The sequence below is a fragment of the Fulvia fulva genome, chromosome 2 (assembly GCF_020509005.1).
Source record: "Fulvia fulva chromosome 2, complete sequence".
Classification (NCBI taxonomy): Eukaryota; Fungi; Ascomycota; class Dothideomycetes; order Mycosphaerellales; family Mycosphaerellaceae; genus Fulvia; species Fulvia fulva.
The window spans coordinates 794,997-814,490 of NC_063013.1; the positions used below are offsets into that span (position 1 = coordinate 794,997).

The 19,494-nt window shown below is 52.4% G+C and overlaps 11 protein-coding genes across 11 annotated transcripts; 4 read left to right on the forward strand and 7 right to left on the reverse strand.

The window, feature by feature from the left end:
- Positions 1 to 189: 189 nt before the first annotated feature.
- Positions 190 to 1,197, forward strand: CLAFUR5_02561 (Phenylcoumaran benzylic ether reductase PT1; the record flags this gene model as incomplete). Its single annotated transcript, XM_047901709.1, has 2 exons — positions 190 to 516; positions 565 to 1,197. 2 exons carry the CDS (start codon positions 190 to 192, stop codon positions 1,195 to 1,197), a joined length of 960 nt encoding a protein of 319 aa, XP_047758543.1.
- Positions 1,198 to 1,852: 655 nt separating this feature from the next.
- Positions 1,853 to 2,312, reverse strand: CLAFUR5_02562 (uncharacterized protein; the record flags this gene model as incomplete). The annotated part of the gene is made up of 2 exons (XM_047901710.1): positions 1,853 to 2,129; positions 2,209 to 2,312. The coding sequence occupies 2 exons, from the start codon at positions 2,310 to 2,312 to the stop codon at positions 1,853 to 1,855; spliced, it is 381 nt and encodes a 126-aa protein (XP_047758542.1).
- Positions 2,313 to 3,032: 720 nt separating this feature from the next.
- On the forward strand, positions 3,033 to 3,385 carry CLAFUR5_02563 (uncharacterized protein; the record flags this gene model as incomplete). The annotated part of the gene is made up of 2 exons (XM_047901711.1): positions 3,033 to 3,083; positions 3,137 to 3,385. The coding sequence occupies 2 exons, from the start codon at positions 3,033 to 3,035 to the stop codon at positions 3,383 to 3,385; spliced, it is 300 nt and encodes a 99-aa protein (XP_047758541.1).
- An 828-nt stretch (positions 3,386 to 4,213) lies between these two features.
- CLAFUR5_02564 (Lactose permease) lies at positions 4,214 to 5,885 on the reverse strand (the record flags this gene model as incomplete). The annotated part of the gene is made up of 2 exons (XM_047901712.1): positions 4,214 to 5,097; positions 5,156 to 5,885. The coding sequence occupies 2 exons, from the start codon at positions 5,883 to 5,885 to the stop codon at positions 4,214 to 4,216; spliced, it is 1,614 nt and encodes a 537-aa protein (XP_047758540.1).
- A 1,012-nt stretch (positions 5,886 to 6,897) lies between these two features.
- CLAFUR5_02565 (Beta-galactosidase) lies at positions 6,898 to 10,237 on the forward strand (the record flags this gene model as incomplete). Its single annotated transcript, XM_047901713.1, has 4 exons — positions 6,898 to 8,452; positions 8,559 to 9,050; positions 9,110 to 9,222; positions 9,284 to 10,237. 4 exons carry the CDS (start codon positions 6,898 to 6,900, stop codon positions 10,235 to 10,237), a joined length of 3,114 nt encoding a protein of 1,037 aa, XP_047758539.1.
- A 198-nt stretch (positions 10,238 to 10,435) lies between these two features.
- On the reverse strand, positions 10,436 to 12,185 carry CLAFUR5_02566 (Alkaline phosphatase D; the record flags this gene model as incomplete). Its single annotated transcript, XM_047901714.1, has 4 exons — positions 10,436 to 10,665; positions 10,702 to 11,195; positions 11,265 to 11,940; positions 11,975 to 12,185. The coding sequence occupies 4 exons, from the start codon at positions 12,183 to 12,185 to the stop codon at positions 10,436 to 10,438; spliced, it is 1,611 nt and encodes a 536-aa protein (XP_047758538.1).
- Positions 12,186 to 13,040: 855 nt separating this feature from the next.
- On the reverse strand, positions 13,041 to 14,020 carry CLAFUR5_02567 (uncharacterized protein; the record flags this gene model as incomplete). The annotated part of the gene is made up of 3 exons (XM_047901715.1): positions 13,041 to 13,271; positions 13,340 to 13,747; positions 13,778 to 14,020. The coding sequence occupies 3 exons, from the start codon at positions 14,018 to 14,020 to the stop codon at positions 13,041 to 13,043; spliced, it is 882 nt and encodes a 293-aa protein (XP_047758537.1).
- Positions 14,021 to 14,275: 255 nt separating this feature from the next.
- CLAFUR5_02568 (Thaumatin-like protein 1) lies at positions 14,276 to 15,478 on the reverse strand (the record flags this gene model as incomplete). The annotated part of the gene is made up of 1 exon (XM_047901716.1): positions 14,276 to 15,478. The coding sequence occupies one exon, from the start codon at positions 15,476 to 15,478 to the stop codon at positions 14,276 to 14,278; it is 1,203 nt and encodes a 400-aa protein (XP_047758536.1).
- Positions 15,479 to 15,502: 24 nt separating this feature from the next.
- Positions 15,503 to 15,995, reverse strand: CLAFUR5_02569 (uncharacterized protein; the record flags this gene model as incomplete). The annotated part of the gene is made up of 2 exons (XM_047901717.1): positions 15,503 to 15,864; positions 15,974 to 15,995. The coding sequence occupies 2 exons, from the start codon at positions 15,993 to 15,995 to the stop codon at positions 15,503 to 15,505; spliced, it is 384 nt and encodes a 127-aa protein (XP_047758535.1).
- A 234-nt stretch (positions 15,996 to 16,229) lies between these two features.
- CLAFUR5_02570 (putative Xaa-Pro aminopeptidase) lies at positions 16,230 to 17,825 on the forward strand (the record flags this gene model as incomplete). The annotated part of the gene is made up of 1 exon (XM_047901718.1): positions 16,230 to 17,825. The coding sequence occupies one exon, from the start codon at positions 16,230 to 16,232 to the stop codon at positions 17,823 to 17,825; it is 1,596 nt and encodes a 531-aa protein (XP_047757782.1).
- Positions 17,826 to 18,596: 771 nt separating this feature from the next.
- CLAFUR5_02571 (uncharacterized protein) lies at positions 18,597 to 19,472 on the reverse strand (the record flags this gene model as incomplete). Its single annotated transcript, XM_047901719.1, has 2 exons — positions 18,597 to 18,816; positions 18,877 to 19,472. The coding sequence occupies 2 exons, from the start codon at positions 19,470 to 19,472 to the stop codon at positions 18,597 to 18,599; spliced, it is 816 nt and encodes a 271-aa protein (XP_047757783.1).
- Positions 19,473 to 19,494: the final 22 nt, after the last annotated feature.

The following is a 19,494-nucleotide window of genomic DNA, read 5'->3' on the forward strand; positions in this document are numbered from 1 at the left end:
ATAATCCTCGAGATGATCGGGTCATGTGGGGGTTCTTCCAGGCACGAACCGGCGGGTGGAGATTCAAACGTGCTTCAACAAGCGGGACAACTGACAAAGTAGCTCTACGACATGTAACATAATCCGACGTTGAATCAGACAGCCGTGTAGCTCTCTCCGAACGGGACGGGAAACAATTTCACTTCCAAGATGGCAGCAACGACTAAGAACATCCTGATCTTCGGCGGCACCGGCTTGATCGGCCAACACATTACCGACGCCATACTGAGGAACAAGGACAAGTTTAGCAAGATAGCAGTCTTCACGTCCAAGGACACTTTAGGGGCAAAATCTGACAAGATCGATAGCCTCAAGGCTCGAGGCGCGGAGATCATTGTCGGTGACACCCAGTCTTCGACCGATGTGAACGAGGCATACAATGGCTTCGATACTGTGGTATCATGTCTGGGCAGACCAGTAATCGACAGACAACTTCAGCTCATTGAGCTCGCCGATAAGCATCCGGACATCAAACGTGTATGATTTCTCTACTCTGTCTCATAGGTCTTCGCTGATGATGCTAAGTTCTTCCCCTCAGAATATGGCACAGATATCGAATACTGGGAGAGTTCAGCCAACGAAAAGCCTCATCAGCAGAAGTTGAAAGTCCGGGCGTTGTTGAAGACTGTCAAGAACCTAGAGTACACTTTCGTCGTCACTGGGCCATACGGCGATGCAGACGGACTTCTCTACCTCGCTGCTAAGAAGCCCGAAGACGAAGCAGAAGGCACCTTCGATGTGAAGCGTAAGCGTGCTGTTCTCCTTGGCGACGGCAAGGGCAAGATCTCCCTCACGACGATGCGAGATGTCGGCAAGCTGGTTGTCGCCGCCTTGCTGAAGCCAGAAGCGGTCAAGAACAAGGCCATCCATGTCAACTCATTCACTGCCACACCAGAGGAAATCGTGGTCGAGTTTGAGAAGCAGCTAGATGCGAAGTGGGATGTCGCGTATTACAGTCTCGACCAGCTGAAGCAACTTGAGGAGGAAGCCTGGGCCGAAGGACTTCCAAAGGCCGGCACTATTACGCTACGGCGGATTTGGACCTCTGGTGGCACACTCTACGACAAGAGAGACAACTATCTCGTCGACATGGAGGATAGAGTGGACTCACTCGCAGATGCTGTGCGTCAAGCGATAGCCATCCAGCAGGAGGCATGAAGTGCTGTGAATCGTAGACCTGCTCATGAGGCAATGTCGTACAGAGTCAGACCTTGTTCGAAGTGATATGTTTGCAACTCCTGCCGCTTTTGCGTTCGTCATGGAGTATCTGAAGCTTCTCGTCAATCAGTCGTCGTTCCAATCGGCTTGTATGGCTGATCGAATTGCCAATCGTGATACGGAGCCACGGAACATCGAGATAGCAGAAGCTGTTGATGCAAGAAGGCTGGCAGAACGAGTTTTGCCTTCTGAATCGGCTGCGAGCAGCTCAGACCCCATGTCGTCTAGCTCAAGTTTAGCTCAGAGCGGGGGTCTCTTTCTAAATGATTCTGCTCCTTGCATTTCCATCTCCACCTTCCTCTCCCACAATCACAACAACAACTCACACAAGGGCTACCAAACTCAACTGGCATAAATATGGGTGCGGTTACTCAGGAATTCTCAACACCGGCAAAGCGTTCATGCTTTCTTTATCGCCAAGATGCCCAGGGCAAGATCACGTTGCACGACGCATAGACGACCTTGCTAGCCCGTCGTTAATATGCTGACTTCCATCGAGAAGGTGCTAAGTCGAGACTGATATATTCATGGACGATCTAAACCTACTACCGTCGTATGTGCACACCGTCCCGGCCTGGTGCTCGCAGCATCCAGCTCACTGCTCGACTTCGACCTCGACCAATTCTGCAACCTTGCGCTTTCCATCGGTCGCCTTCACGGTCGTGGTCACCAGACTGGTCTTCGTGATGGCCTTACCAGAAGTCTTGTCTGTATTGGTGAACACAGTCTTGTGCACTGTACATCCGCCAAGTCCATCGGGGGCGTTCCAGTTCGACGGCAGCTCATTGCTATGCAAAACGGTGGAGGTAGTGGTGCGTGCGTATTCGACGCCTTTCGTCAGGCCATTGATGTCGTGGTCGTCGTGGTTGATCCTGGTCCAGTGCTTTGCATTGCTCTTACTCGCATATCGACTTCCGTACCGCCGAGTCAGTTATCCTGCCCTTCTGTTACGACCTTTCATCTGAGAGCTGGATTCTCTGTTCTGCTGAAGTGTCCGACTCTGTGATTCTGTTACTATGATCTTCCTCAACGCCGGTCCTTAGATCGTGAGGCATCGAAGGGAGGTCGCGTTGAAGCCGTGGACATAAAGCTCACAGCAAGCGCGACCAGACGTTTCTTCTCGCCTCCGATAGTCCTATAAGCATGAAACATCTGAGGTTGTCGATGGAGATGTCTAATCAAAGCACAGCCACGCGTGAGAGGTGGCGTGAGAAGTCGCGGTCGGCTCCAGCCGAAAACATCCGGCAGGAAGACCGACCTCTTCTCGTCTTTCACGGGGACCTCATGCGGATGAAATCGTTCTCTTTCGTCACGGCGTCAACTGACATCTCCTGACAAGTTGACAGAGCAATTCTGCTTTGATAGGCGCTAGCTTACACAACTTGCTGTAGCCCTCACCAGGCCTGCAGCCCTATACCGTTCCGTGATGGCGACCCCTGTCAGGGCACACTGTCTCGCCCTACCGCTCAGGAACAGGAAACGATCGCTCACATCATGGTTGTTGCTAAGCACTCCGACATTGTCCTAGGCATAGCATTTGTATGCGGCAACGTTGCGGCGCGGTAGATCCATGTCTTCCACGTGCGATGACAGGTAGGCGGCAAGGTTGGTATATATTGTAGGTACTCTACTCTTGCATATATCCTTGGCACATCAGCAACACCAGCAACAACAACAGAGCACAATCTATCAACACGGCAGAACATACCTGCAGAGGCACCTGCAAAGGCTGTCACGACCTCAATCACACCACCGACCTCATCCACAACTTCAGGATGAGCACCATCAACCCAGCAGCAGCCGCAGCGGCAACTTCAATCGAGCCTGTAAGTCTTCTAACACCTCTTCATCCTACCCACCCACTAACATCATCTCCCAGCCTGCCGCCCTCAAAGGCTTCCGCGCAATCAAGGACATGTTCAAAGAAGAACACCCCAGGGCCCGAAAGTCCATATCACAACAACCTCATCCCGTAGCCTGGAAATTCTACCAAGTGAAGCTCGGCAGGGCGGCAACAGTTTACACTGCGGGTGTTGTGCTGTTCTTTGGGTGGCCGTTCGCTGTGAAGGCTTTGATCAACCTGAATAATGGGGTGTATGACAAGCCGACGAAGGGGAGTCGGAGGTAGAGAAGTGTGCAGTTGTATTGGGAAGGTGTTTGGTGTATTGAGCGGGGTATTGGGTAGTATGGTGACTGAGCGTTGATGTCTCGGCATCCTGCAAGCAAGGCGTTTGGTTTTTTGTTCGAGCAGTATGATCAGATTGTGTTATACCGCTGTACAGACATCTTATTGGAAGCGAGACTAAAACAACCCAGTCGTACCTCGTATTGACGCAATCGCTTCAGCAAACAGCAGCTTTGTCTCCCTTCGAATACATATACACCAGTCACCATCCCGAACCGCATTCCGCCTATTGACTCAACAAACCACAATGCAACCAACCAAACCAACCGAACCAACCCCACCACCAAAATCACACGAGCACACAGATTTCGTCTGAGTAGTCGCCGTCGAATGTCCATCACATGGCCCCGTGCAAGATCCTCCCAACAAGGAAGTGTACCAAGGCATCACGCAAGTATTTCGCGAGCCAGGGCCAGCCGTTGAGGAAGCTCATAGACTGTGGACGGCCCATACACGGAGTTCGACCACCGTAACGGGCAGACCTACACTGCAGGAGTTGTATCGTGATCCTCAGATTTATGACTCACGGGACATGCTGCCAGAGACGAACATTCACGGTTTGGCCCGTCTTGCGTATGTCTTGGAAGGGAATGCGAGGTTGCCAGCATGGGCGGATGATCCTTTTAGTCCGCAGCGGTGTGCGATTTGCGTCTATAGATCGGCGTTCTACTGAGAGAGAGGAAAAGGAAGGGTTGCGGGTTTGATGGCTAGGACGTATATGGGCGAAGGTTTAGAATGATATTTTGTATGTGAAGTGTTCGTACTAAATCTCTACTCAACATGCACCACCCTCCCAGCATCATCCATCTCCACCATAACCTTCCTGGTCGACGCCTTCCTCGGATTCCTCGCCTCAAAAATCTCCTTCAACTCCTCCAACGTCTTACCCGCCGTCTCCACGAAAAAAAAGTAAACAATAACCAACTCCACGCAAATCCAGCCAATATACACCAAATACAGCTTCCATCCAATTGTCGCGATGCCAACCGAGATGCCGTACGTATTGACCACCATGGCGACATTCAAGAACAAGAAGTTGAGACCACTGCCCTTGGCGCGTGTTCGGTTCTCGAGACATTCGACGGCGTATAGAGTCTGGAGTGGTGTCCAGCCCCAGGCGAAGCAGATGCCGAAGAGGTAGATGGAGACGATCGTGCCGTAGGCTAGATTCGATTTGGTTTCGGATGCGGCTGTGAAGGCGGTGAGGAGGACGTAGGAGACGAGGCCACCGGCGAGACCGGCGAGAAGCATCACTCTTCTTCCGAGACGGTCTAACAGAGTAGCTCCGTACATAGCGCCAAGCATGCTGAAGATAGGATTGATGGCGTTGATGAGGAGTTGTTTCGATGTGTCGTGGATTCCGGCGTTTGCCACCATCTGCGGCATGAAGTAGTTGACCACGTTGTTGCCGGACCACTGTCCGAAGAATGCCATGGCGATGACCATGTACAATCTGTAACGTGCTTGGCGGGTGTTGGCCAGTTCTCTGAAATCCCACCAGGGGTTGTCGTTTCGTGTGACTGCCATGTCCTCGCTGATCTCGTGGAGCTGCAGTTGGACGATGGGGGCATTGGGGTCGTTATCGCCATGGTACTTTGCTAGGACCTTTATGGCGTCTTCTCGTCGATCCTTCATCAGCAGCCATCGGGGAGATTCTGGTTGCATGTTAGTATCCACTTTCGGGTACAAAGACCGTTGAGATCTCGGACTTACCTGGGAAGAACATGATCAATGCCATGACTACTGATGGCATACCACATTGAACCAGCGTGGGGGTCCTCCAAGACCAAGAGGAGTCAGGGAAATGAAGCTCTGTGCCATATGTGGTCCAGCCTGCCAAGATATTACCCAGCCACCAGAAGTTGTTATAGAACCCTGCCATTGTGCCTCGATATGCCGGATGAGCCAGCTCGACGGTATACGCAGGTCCAGCAGCCGATGCGATACTGGCTCCAAAGCCTAGAAGGAAACGACCACCGATGAACTGGCCCATGGTGTGAGCAGTTGTCTGCACCGCAGTCCCGACCAAAACCAGAAGGCATCCCACGAAAATGCAGACCCGGCGACCATAGCCATCTGCCAGGAAGCCACAGAATGGGAAGGCGGCAATCTGCCCGCAGTTATAGATGATGAAGATGATTCCAGTGGTGCTACCAGCGCCGTTTAGTCCGAACGTCTCTTGATAGCTCTTCATGGCGTTGATCGAGCCCATCAGAGAACTGTCGAAGCCATTCATCGTCGAGACCAGATAACCGATGCCCATGATAGCATACAGCTGAATCATAGACCGACTCAAAAGTCTGGGCTTCTGAGCTTCGATGGCTTCCGTAAGTGCAACAGAATGCACTGCTGCTTCCTTGACAGCTGGTCCCTTTTGGAGATCATCGTCGACGCTGTGGACATGTTGCGTTCCTGACATCTCTTTCTCGTCAATGGTGGTCATTGTAGGTGCTGGTCAGTAGTAAGAAGAGGAGATAGCTGATTTGCCTGTGGCATGGCCTGGCCACTACCTCTATATCTGCAGGCAGCATGGATCTTACGGGCGATCACCTTGATATCGCCAGTTCCCCTCCACATTCGCATGGCTTGTGCATGGCAAGGATTCTCAATGCGGTCCTGGAGGCTGGGGTTGGCACCTCGCACGCCACGAGACCACATCGCGACCCGAGGTAAGTCATGCTAGCTTCCTTGGCTGGGCATGGTGCCGGAGAATCTTTCAATGGTAGTTGATGGCATTATCCCCAAAATGTTGACAGCAAAGCTTTTGCTCCATCTCGACCACATGTCGTAGGCTTCGTTTCGTGGGGTCACACTCTGCTGTTCTCGCTGTGGAACAATCGTCCAGTCCATGTCCTGCTTCGTTGTCCTGTTAGCATCGAATTGCTCTGTGTCTGTTGACAAGATACCAAGCACTCTGGGCCGACCTTGACCGCCAGATGCCTGGCATTGCTTGCCACCGTACCGCAGGGCCAAGAGAAAGCAACGGAGGACATGCGAAGATGGTCCAGTCTTCGATTCTGCCCATTGGTCAGACAAGCGAGAACGTGGTCGGACTTGATTCGGCAACATGTCGACGGCCACGAGCACTATCGATGCTCACGACCCGCTCAAGCTCCAACAAGTCTTGTCTGGTAGACAATGTTACACCGGCTGCGGGATGTGGAGGACATATTGAGCATCGCATTGTAGACTCGGCGACGAAGGGGAGCCTTGAGAGACAGTGGGGAAGTCACGACAGAAGATGTGGCCCCCCGTACTAGGCATTAAATGTCTTTCGAGCGACACGACGGCTCTAGCACGGCATAGCGACTACTTGCCAAACAGAAGCGTCCATCCTTCAGCGCGCGTCGCATCGCTCCGACAAGCTTTGCCTGGTCCAACGCGCGCGAAGCACGCTCCACAGATCATAGTCGCTACTACTGTGGCAGTGAGACGGCCACCTCTTGACGGCCATCATGGGTGAGATGGCACAAGAGGCCGACCGTCCTGACTGGGACAACCTCTCGCTCTTGCACCGCAACGCCTTGAAGCCTCGTGCCAACTTTCACCTGTACAGCACCGAAGACGATGCTCTCTCACGAGACGTCGCAAAGGCCAAAGCACAGTCTCTCGCAGGCACATGGAAGTTCCATCTCAGCGACAGCCCACCTAAGGCACCTGCTGGCTTCGAGAATGCGGCCTTTGATATCAATGACTGGAAGGACATCCAAGTGCCCGGAATGTGGCAACGGCAAGGACATGGCAGAGGACCACACTATACGAACGTACAGTTTCCATTCTTCGTGGACCCCCCACATCCTCCGTACACCAACAATGAGTGTGGCTCTTACCGAACTACATTCCGTGTACCAGAAGTACTCAAAGATGATCAGCTAAGGCTCAGGTTCGAAGGTGTCGATTCAGGATTCCACGTCTGGGTCAATGGCCAAGAAGTTGGCTACAGCCAAGGCGCCAGGGACCCGTCCGAGTTCGACATCACAGGTTTGGTTGACATCACCGCCGAGAATACCTTGGCAGTACGAGTCTATCAATTCACAGATGGATCGTACATCGAAGACCAGGACCAGTGGTGGCTCTCGGGTATCTTTCGAGACGTCTTCCTGCTGGGCTTCCCGAAGGAAGCTTGTCTAGAAGACTTGGACGTGCAGACCATATTGGACGACGACTATCGGAACGCCACACTCAAAGTACAAGCCAAGGTGCACGGCACCGCTGAGGTACAGTTACGTTTATTGGATTCCAACAAGCAGGAAGTGGTATCTGCGTCGAAGAAAGCGTCCGGCGATGCAGGCCAAGTCGAGTGCTCCCTGCCCGTGGAGAACCCAAACAAGTGGACTGCTGAGACGCCCTACCTGTATAGTCTTGTGCTATCAGTCAACGGCAATCAGTACACTTCTCACCGTGTCGGTTTCCGCCAGGTCGAGCTCAAAGATGGCTTGATCAAGGTCAACGGAAAGCGAGTAGTGTTCAAAGGCGCGAATCGTCACGAGCATCATCCGCACCATGGACGCAGCGTGCCTTATGACTTCATGAAGAACGATCTCTTGCTCATGAAGACACACAACCTCAATGCCATCAGAACAAGCCATCAGCCAAGCGATCCTCGGTTGTACGACCTATGTGATGAGCTTGGTATCTGGGTCATGGACGAGGCCGATGTCGAGTGCCACGGCTTCGAGACGATTGCCGATGCAGCACTCTCACCTGAAGATCAAACCCTACCGTTCTTCGAAAGACAAAAGCTCACACGAGCAGATGCCGCTAAGTGGACCTCTGACAACCCTGACTGGCAGCATGCATACCTCGACAGAGCACAGCAGCTTGTACATCGCGATAAGCTACACCCATCTGTGGTGATCTGGAGTCTGGGTAACGAAGCATTCTACGGTCGTCACCATACTGCAATGAGAGATTGGATCAAGTCGTACGACCCAACCAGGCTGATTCATTATGAGCCCGACCTTGAAGCACAGCATATGGACATGCATAGTCGCATGTACCCGCATATCGGTAACCCACCTCGGCACAACGACCCAGCATACGTTCAACACTGTACGCTGCGGACAAGTTTGCCCACATCTCTTTCACGTGAGACTACATGCTTACATATTCACAGATGATATCATCAAGTTCGCCCAAGATAAGTCGAAGAATAAGCCGCTCGTGCTGTGCGAGTTCATTCATGCTATGGGTACGGGACCAGGCAACATCAAGGAATACGTGGATGCGTTCTATGAGTATGAGAAACTTCAGGGCGGCTGGGTCTGGGAGTGGGCCAATCACGGGCTGCTCACGAAGACTAAAGACGGCAAAGAGTTCTATGGATATGGCGGCGACTTTGGTGACCATCCGAACGACTACAACTTCGTCATGGATGGTGTTCTCAACTCGGATCACACTCCAAGAAGCGCTCTGATCGAGTACAAGAAGGCAGTGGAGCCAGTACAGCTTGTCTCTTCGAACGACAAGGTTGCCAAGATCATCAACAGGCTAGACTTTACCACCTTGGACAGCCTTCGATGCAGATTCTCCGTGACACACGAGGGCCAGGAGAAGGTCGAATCAGGCGAAGTCAGAATACCTGATGGTATTGGACCCGGACAGATAGGTAAGTGCGATGCCACTTCTTTCAGCTGTGCTGATGCGTTGTGTACTGACCATCGACAGCGAGCTTGGAGCTGCCGTCCATCTCCTCCGATCTTGGTTCTTCGGAAGTTCTCTTGGACCTGCAGTTCACCCTCAGAGAGGACGCTCCGTGGGTGAAGGCTGGCCACGAAGTTGTATGTGTCCATTCTCATCCGTTGTCCCAGAGCAACAGCATGTCTAACACGGTGTCCATAGGCACTCATCCAAGTACCACATCGTCCAATCTCCAGCGTGTGCTTGCCGAGAACGAAAGACCAGCCAAAACTACAAGTCGAAAAGTCCTCGACTGTCCTCACGATCTCTAGCAAGCAGTCAAAGTGGGTGCTTGACGTAGTGCAAGGACACTTATCATCGTGGCACAAAGACGGCAAAGCTGTCATCACACAACCACTCGAGCCAACCTTTTACCGAGCTTTGACTGACAACGATGCCCCGCGAGACGGCAAAGAGTGGAAAGCCAAGTTCCTACACATGGCCACCATCCACACACGCTCGTCCAGCAGCCAAGCAAACACCGGCGGCACCTTCAGCATCACCTTCAAGCAAAAGTTCGCCCCTCCAGTCCTCTCCTGGAGCCTCAACCTCCAGACAGAATACCTCTTCTCCCCATCCGGCACACTCCAAATCACCATCAAAGGCAACCCCCTTGGCCAGAACCTCCCCGCGACCCTCCCACGTATCGGCATAACCTTCGCCCTCCCCAACTCCTTCCAGTCCATAAAATGGTTCGGCCGCGGTCCCGGCGAAAGCTACACCGACATGAAACTCTCCCAACCCATCGGTCTGCACTCCGTCTCCTCCATCTCCTCCCTCTGGACCGATCCCGAGTTCCCGCAAGAGTGCTCCAATCGCACTGATACGCGATGGCTTGAGATTTCGTCTCCTGAGACGAGCATTACGGCTCAGTTTCTTGAGAAGCCGGACGGCAAGGAGAGGCATCTTTTCGATTTCATGGCGAGTCATTATGGTGTGAGGGATATTGATGAGGCGCAGCATCCGTTTGAGTTGGAAGGTCAGAGGCAGGAGGATGTGGTTTTGAGGCTGGATAAGGCGCATCATGGGTTGGGGACTGGGTCTTGTGGGCCGAAGACGCTGGAGAAGTATGCGCTTAAGACGGAGCCTTTTGAGTTTAGTGTGGTGCTGTACTAGGCAATTCGTCCTGAAGGAAAAGCAGGGGAGGCTAGTGGAGGCGGAGGATAGCTCTTCGACGATATAGCTAGAATGGTACACAACCACTGTGGTCAAACACTTCTGGTATCTTCCTGTCGTATCTATACTATCTATATACATCTCATCATCATGACACATCATCTCGTCGTAACCTCCACCCCATCGCGCACTTCACGTCTAGATATCCTCCTCATCGTCAACCACAATACTGTACTGTCCAGTCTCAGTATTGTTGGTAATATTACTCTGCTGAATCATGCCGCCCTTGAGACTCCCACTCTCCGCGATCCCACCAGCAATAGGCCTCTGCAGCGCATTTGCGCCACTCTTCACCGTGAAATTGACCAGTGAAATTTCGAGAGGGTTGCGGTTTACGATTGTTGGAAGACCAAAGAAGGATACATTAACTTCATCCTAGTTCAGGTGGAGCTCAAAGTAGCCACGATAATACAGATCATTCCAATGCAGTTCCGGATTCGCCGCTTCGAGAATATCCGAGAAATCATTCGCAGACTTCTGCGTAATATTCTGACCATACGGACAAGGTGACGAAACAGCCGATCCAGCAAACTCCACACCTAGACTCCCTGCACCCGTATCTGCAGAATAATTCGCATGGCCTAACCATACGAGATCCGAGACCCAAGAGGCGTGCGAGTCGCCGCTGATGACGATGTTATTGCCGATGTTGTTTTGCGTTAGGAAGTTCAGGGTTCGGTTGCGGTTAGCTTGGTAGCCGTCCCAGGCGTCGTAGTCGAGGGGGTTGACGTTTCCGTAGGAGACGGATTCGTTGATTTTGGAGAAGACGGTTTGGGAGCTGATGATGCGCCAGCGGGCACCGCGTTGTGCGGAGGCGGAGATACGCCGCCGTCCATGACGAAGGATGCTTCGGTGTTGTTTAGCTCGGAGGCTCCGTCTCGGTATGTGTTGTCGGAGACTTCATGGTCACTGTGAGCGAAGGTTAGAACGTGAAATGCTATGTCTCAGAGGTAAGGGCTTCACTTACTCCCAGACCGGGATCCATGGGTACGTTTGGTGGGAGAGGAGAAGATCCTCGTCTGTTCTGTAAGTAGCCAGCCTCGCGCGGTAGTCGTACAGGGTGTAAATGATGTGCTCGGGCTTTGGCACACGTCCAATGCTCTGACCATACCCATAATCTCCATCTCCAGCGTATTCGTAGATATAGTCTCCCAGATGAAGGACAAAATCGACCGAATCTTTACGAACTGGATTTCCGAAAGCGTTGAAGAAGCCAAATGGAAAGTTGCTACACGAGTAGACTGCCAGACCTACATTGCTAACGTAGTCTCCTGGGTTGGGAGTAGTCTTCGTGCGGCCGAGCGGGCTGGCCGTGCTGTTGCTTCCACAGACATTGAACTGGTAGTAGTATCGTGCCCACGAAGACAATCTGGTGGCTTCCACCTTGACCGTGTAGTCGATGTCACTGCTCGTATATGCTGTGCCGCTGCTCTCTACGTTCTTGAAGTCTGCCGTGCGGGCGACCTTGCATTCGACGCAGACGGGTGCGGTTGAGACTGTTACGTTGGGACCGTGGTTGTAGAGTGGGACGTAGCCGCTGACGGTGGAGTTGCTATTGACATCGTCGACCATGGGAGCTACCCGCGTCCAGAGGATGACCGAGTCTATGAGGAAGGTGCTGTCAGCTGCTGCAACGCGCCGTACTGCAGAGTTCTGGAGCTTCGCGATCGATCTTACTTGGATATGGGTCGCCGGATGCTACGCCATGGGTGAAGTTGAGCTGATCAGCCGTAAACTTCTTGTCTGGAGTGTTTCGCTTGTTGACTTTGCTGAGGGATATGCCTAAAGCTGGATGGTTCTCTGAAGGTGAGCGGTAGTTCAAGTTCTTGACCCAGCTTGCCGAAACAATGGCTGAGCAAGCCAGCACGGAAACGAGAGAGAACTTCATCTTGACAGTAGCCAGACGAGTGTACGAACTTCCTACCCCGAGAAGACATTTCGGGCGGGCAACAAGATCTTATGAACGCCTCAGAATGCGTAGGCAGCTTCCTTTCGCAGCTAGTCGCTCTCAGTCAGGTACAGACTCAGACTCACTGACGAAGCTCTCCCAAACAATCCAGGATGCCACCAATGCCGTCAATGGCACAGTCGCAGAGAGTTCAGGCACGCGGGAACCAGGAGGCTGCTGTCCAATGACAAGCCTTGCATTCGACATGTTTCTGCAGAGCTTAGCAAGTCTTGTTGAGAGCTTGTTAGATAGCGATCTTGGCCGCATGGACGGGGCGTGAAAGTGGAGCTGTTCGCCGAGGGCTGAGAGTCGTGCACCATCTCTCGCTGGACACTGGATCGCTTGCAACAGCACACAATGTTGGATCTGATCTAGGCTGTGAACGGCAGTTCGAAAGAGCAGAGGACTCGTGTCTCGTGTGAGCGTGGCAGTCGATGGGATAAGCGCACACATGTATGCACGTGGCGATGCGTGAGAGAGCTTAGCCGCGTGCTCAGCTCAACGTCGATGGAAGGAAGAGCAGTGCTGCAATCATAACAGTCTGACCATGGACACACAGAAGCGCCTTGCGAGCCAGGGCCAAAAATCAAGGAGAGGATGATGGTATGGTACAGATCATGTCACCTTCTGTCTGATCCAGGTGGGCAAGCGCGACGCATGAAAGAGACGAAAGTCTCGGCAAGCATCGAAACTCATGCATCGGTACAACACACCTTACTGCACTCATACCTCGATCCAAACCAAAGGAGCCAGAGTGCCGAGCACAGCTAACTCCAATCTACTCACACAGTACCACTACAACTTACTCCTTATCAGCTCCACCCCAGCCCTCCTCTCCCACGCCTTAATAACCTCCGTATGATCCGGCCCCTCCCCAGCAACCTCCACCGCCTCCTCCAGCTCCCTCACGATAAGCCCCGGCAACGACAATGTTACCCCCATCTCCTCAATAACTTTTCTCGCAAACTTCATATCCTTCAGCAACAACTGCAGCTGATACCCCGACTTGAAGCGCCTCGTGAGGCCCTATCCTCTTCATCGGCAGCCACACATCGAGGAACGCGGGTGCACCCCACTCACATCAGTCCTAAAACTCTCCCTCGTCGAAAAATCCCCCCAGTCCCCCGATTCATCACCTCCACCATCCTGCTCGGCTCAAGACCAAATTTCTGTCCAGCAACAAAAGCATCACACAAGCCTAAGATACTCGCGCAACTCACATAATTATTCAAGCCCTTCATCGCATGCCCGGCCCCCAAACTCCCCATATAGAAGACGTACCGCCCCATACACTTCAAAACTGGCATAGCCCTCTCCAGCGCGTTGGGGTCCGAACAGCCGACCATCAGGGTAGCGTCGCCTTTGGACAGGGCGAAGGCGTATTCTTGCGTTACGGACGAGTCTATTAGGATTAGGGTTGGGTTGAGGTTCCGTAATAGCTCCGCCGTGTCCCTCGTGTGGAAGGGGGAGGAGGAGGATGTGTCGATGATGATTGTGCCGTTCTTTAGATGTGGTGTGATTTCGAGGAGGACGGAGCGGACGATGGATCCGTTTAGAAGCATGGTGATGAGGACGTCGATTTCATTGAGGGAAGCGTTGGTCGTTGCTACAGTGGCGTTGCCGTGTTCTTTGATGAAGAGTTCTGCTCGAGTGCGGTCTGCATCTTGGACGATGAGGCTGTACGAACTGGATCTTGAGAGAACTGAGGCGAGGGAGTAGCCTGCCTTGCCTAGACCTATGTAGCCGATTGTTCTGATGGGTCGTGTGGTCGACATGGCTGATGTCGTTCTAGATTGGTCCTGTACAGTCGCTGGACATCAGTACCCAACAGGACAACGTTGCCAGGAACAATAAATATGCCGCATGGTCCAAGAGGTCAGCAAATATGCGTCCTGCTGTGATAATTGCTGTCGAGAACCGTGAGCAAGGACATGCAGTGCGGAGAAGCAATTCCAGCCAACAAGCTCATCTGCCGATGCAGCATGAACATGGACCTAATACCGGGCATCCTGCCGCAGCACTTTCGTACCTCATATCGTCGTATCTACATCTCGGGGCATGTCCAACCAAAGCACCAACATAGAAATGTCCACGGGCAGACTGCATCCAGCACAGTCTCCAAGTCCTCTAAACCACATCCCGCAACACCAGAACCACCACCCAAAATCCAAAAAAGCGCCACTCAGCGCAATGCCCTCAGTCAAAGACTTTCCCGCCAAAAGCGCAGATCTCGAGCCGGCTGAGACATGCACTTTCTTGCCCGTTCCGATCAGATTGGTGCTCCTGCCGCCAGGGCAAAAGACAATGTTGAAGGTCCCACCCGCGGGAATGATGAACGTACTCTGTTGATCATCATTAGGAAAAGAATAAGCATCAGGACAAACAGCTTTCGCAGCTTTGCCGTAATAATTGTTGGCGCAATTCCCAGCTCCGGCAAACGAGCCCGTACAGCAATACTTAGGTTTCTTGTACTTTTCGCAGGCGGAGTTGCAGGCTTGGTAGGCTGGTCTTTGGACGTTGCCGCCTGGGTAAGGATAAACGCCGTCACCGGGAGCTTTCGGGGCGTTCTCGAGGAGGTCGAAGGGGCACCAATTCGACAGTGATTGAGCGGTTTGCTTGTCTTCGAAGACAGACTTGTTAGATATGCCGAGGACTTGCTGACGGCTGCTTGATCCACTGGCATCGAAGTCGTTTGCGCTGCCAATGCAGGATGGGTTTGTGGTGCTTGTGTCTAATTCTTCCAGTTTGCTGACGCCATTCGGGTCCAAGACGATGGCCATATCCAAGTTATACCCATCGACCAGACTGAGATCATAGAAAGATTGTTCGCCGTCGCCCAACATCGTGAACTCTGCTAGTGTGGCTGGAGGGTTGCCTGCCTGTCTGCACTTCTTCGGTCCACATTCGCCAGTCATGCAATTGCCATTGCTATAATCGTCGTGAAATGAGCAGTTCGTACGGCCCCAGATCCGGCCTTGCCAATTACTTGCAACAGTGACAGTCTGATTGGCGCCCGCTGCCAGTTCGAAGCCATCCGCGGTAGGTCCGTTACCTGCCTGGGTCACCATGCCAGGCCATATCGTCTCTGTGCAGAGGTTGGAGACTGTCAAAGTGAGCTCGGAGTCCTGCCGCGGAGCGATTCGTCGCTTCGAGTGGTGGTGAGCTGCAGCAGAGAGTGTACTTCCAGTGAGTAGCAAGGCAGATTGTAGCAGCAGTGGAACGCGGCGTCTCATATCTTATGTAACCTGTGGATACAGCTACAGCACCTTCCGCGCTGCTCGTTCCTTCTGTCTCGCTTGCTTTGCTCGGAAGACGGCTGTCTTGGCTTTGAACGAGGTACGGACGCGATTTCGCAGCAATCGAAGCTTGAGGCGATCTCTGTGACTTCCGATCTTCTTGCTACCGATTGCAGGCTTATCCACCGCTCTCGTGCCTGTACCGTTCGTTCTGACGATCTTGAGAGCCAGCGTAGCGGTGTCGGCGATATCGAAGGGGTGCGGAGAGCTAGAAGAACTGGAGGAGCTGGTAGAGCTTATCGATGGGGAGGGAGGAGTTTCAGGTGGCCAGTAGTCTTTGACGAAGCAGTCGGTAGATTGGACGCTCCCTATCGTCGCGGTATCTAGATGCGCTTTTGAGTAATGAGGTGTTTGTGATATAGGAGACTTGACGAGAGATGCTGTCGACGTCGATATGGAACAAGATCAGCTGTCCAGCGGCTGAAGACTTACTGTGAATATCAGGAAGCGACATGTTGGCTGCAGCAGCGGCATTCCTGGCGATAGCGTGGTCCAATGCTGGCAAGAGTTGGTGGAAGCGCTTGTCGATGTTGAAACGAGGAAGCGACGCTGATGTCACAAATTGGGTGCGCTGCAAGCTCAGACCCCTGAGCTGGTGAGACGAATAGCACAATTCGGGCAAGCAGCATCCGAAGCTGAACAGATAACAACAAGTATCATTGTTCATTGAGAGGAGAGTGCGATCGATATGAGACCGGGAGAATCTGTGCAGGAAGTCGGCAGAGAGGTGTCGATTAATCTGCGTCTCCGCGGCGGCGGCAACAAGTATCCAGCCAAGAGCCATGCCAGGCGGGTGGCAGACAAGATCAACGTTGCAGAGGGCAAAGGACTCATTGTTCTCGAGGGTACGAAGACAGTGAACTGGCCCAACTCTGATATGCCCGCCCCATTCCGACAGGATCGATACTTCTACTACCTCACTGGCTGCAACGAACCTGGCTGCTTCGTGACATATCACATCGACCGTGATCTTCTAACTTTATGGCTTCCACCCGTCGATAGCGATCCCCGGCATATGCTGTACTATGGTAGGGGAAGCACTGTCGCCGAAGCTCTGGAGAAGTACGATGTAGATGAAGCTCATTACATTAAGCCTCCTGCTCTGAAGACTCTCACGTATCTGACAATGGATGACAATGAGATACACAACTACTCCATAGTGTCCGATGACACGCTGTCTGGACCTCATTCAGATCTCAAACCCTCGACGGTAAAGCTCCGTACAGCGATCGACGCCTGCCGTGTGATCAAGGACGAGCATGAGATCGATCTGATCCGGAGGGCGAACGACATCACTGCAGCGGCCCACGTCAAAGTCATGAAGGGCATACACGATTTCACAAACGAAGCAGAAGTTGAAGCGGCATACATGTCTGTGTGTATAGCTCGAAAGGCAAAGGAGCAAGCATATGACCCCATTGCCGGATCAGGACCCAATGCCGCTACACTGCACTACTCCGCAAACGTCGAAGACTTTGGAGATGGCCAGACGATTGTGCTTGATGCTGGTTGCGAAGTCGAACGATACGCGTCTGATGTGACAAGGACGTTGCCCATCAACAAGAAGCATCCAGGTCATTGGCCATCCCAGGAATCCGAAGACATCTACAGTCTCGTTGAGGAGATCCAGGAATCATGCATAAGCCAGATGCTGCCAGGCAACAAATACATCGAAATCACCTGGCACGCTCATAAAGTCCTCATCGAGGGACTTCTGAAGCTCGGAATCCTCAAGGGCGATGCTCACAAGATCTTCTCCGCTGGGGTCTCAACTGCTTTCCTGCCTCATGGTCTCGGCCATCACGTCGGTCTTGAAGTACACGACGTGTCACCGGTACCGCATCCACCGGCAGAGCTGGATGATGTAGGAGCAGACCGGAGGTACGTGGCTTGGACTGATGCTGCTTACAAGCAGTGGTCTCCCGACTCTAGTGCACTCTTACCGGGAACGAATGCGGCGCAGTCAGATGGAGCCTTCCACGGCGCGTTTCACAGAAGTGCGGCGCAACTCGCCAGTGTCGATGCACCCTCTCTAGAACCCGGTATGGTCGTTACTGTGGAGCCTGGCGTTTACTTTAACGAGCCTTTGCTAGAGAAGTTCCTGCAAGATCCAAAGTTGAGCAAATATGTCGACAGGGAAGTGTTAAGGCGATACGCTCCCGTGGGAGGTGTGAGGATAGAGGATGATATTCTGATCACCAAGGATGGATATGAGAATCTGACGACTGCTCCGAAGGGTGAGGAGATGTTGAAGGTCATTCGTGAGGCTGCTGCAAAAAGATAGTATCTGTAGAAGGGATGCAAAGATGCAAAAAGCTCAAGTCATCGAAGGACACATCAATCTTTCAACTTCGACGTGTTCTTGCAATCGGAGTTGCAGAACAAAAGTCACTGTTCAAGACGAAGTTCGCGAAAAGCACAAACTCGGGACCAGTCCGGCCCAGCATGTGACTCATACAGCCCACCTCCTTTTCTGCAAAAAGATTGAGATCACTCCACACCTAGCATTTGCCAAGACAAAATAGATGCAAAAGGATAATTCACTACAACAGTTGATGAAAAAGATAGTTCACTTGAATTAGTGAATAGATAGCTGAGCTCGGTTTCGATCCTACTATCGCCGTTAATATTCACTTCCAGCACTGAATGGATAGAGTGAATAATACCGAGGACCTCCGGGTCGACCATGACATGGGTGTGAAACCACATATATGAGCCCGGCGCCTGCGTCGATCGTTAGGTGATGTTTGACGCCAATTGTTACGGGAGAGAACGAACGCTTCCGCTGCCTGTAACAAGTGTCAGTATGAAGTTGCCAAGCTTGTGGTGTGAGTCACAACGTACGCCACTCAGCTTTGGTTTGACTGCACCACTGATGCTGATTTGATGGGGTCCGCTCAATCTCAATTACTTATAACTGCACACACACTATACCCTTGCATGTGATCGAAATGGTCGCGAGCTACACTCTATCCTCTTGCCTCACACATTCACTTTGATACAATTAGACGTTTGTTCATTGATCATACATCTTCGCTTCATCAGTCATCGACCATCATCTCACACTACTGCTGACACTCGTACTAGCACCCACAAACCTCCTCATGCCCACATTCTTAGCGGGTATCTTTCCCTTTGCTTTCCCTTTTGCGTCCAACGGATGCTCCATCTCCCACTGTTCATCCTCCCTAAACGCCTCAATCGCAGCCTCCAAATTCCACTCGGATTGCTGCAAATACAGCACTGCGACATCATACCTAAGACGAACAGGTACACTTGGTCAGCACAATCAGCATCCACGTTCGAACATCGACGCTGAACGAAGGGCAACATACTCAGCGACCTTACAAGCCATCATCCACCGCCTCGTCTTGTTCTTCTTCAATTCCTCTTCCTCGGATTCCAAAGGTTGCGGTGAAACAGACACACCGCCGGAGTAGTACTCGCCGGGTATTATGACAGTCTTACGGCCTTGGATGAGGTGATCGCTGAAGACGTTGTTCGCTTTGCGTAGTGCGTGCATGGGAACGCCGTAAGCTAAGGATAATGAATGTAGCGAATCGTCTGGTTTCAGAAAATGGAGGACGTCTTCGTGCGGCTGCTTCTTTTCTCTTGGTGCTTGGTTCGACTGCGATTCTGAATATGCTGGGAGCTCATCATCTTGTGGCGAAGGTTGGACGGGTGGCGGTGTCCGATCGTCCAAGGATGAATATGCTGGTGGATCTCTAAGACCTTGAGGAAGTAACGATGGTTCTGTTGTGATCTGACAGTAGGGACAATATGTCTCGTAGCGGTTATTCTGGTTCAAACATCGGGAACATATCGATCGTCCGCAGCATTCAGGGTATCGGCCTGGGAGCAGGGCTTTCTCGGATGCCGGATCTGAGGCTCGGCCAAAGAATGAGGCACAGGTTGCACAGGCGTCGGCCATGATGGGATGCAGTACGATGTAA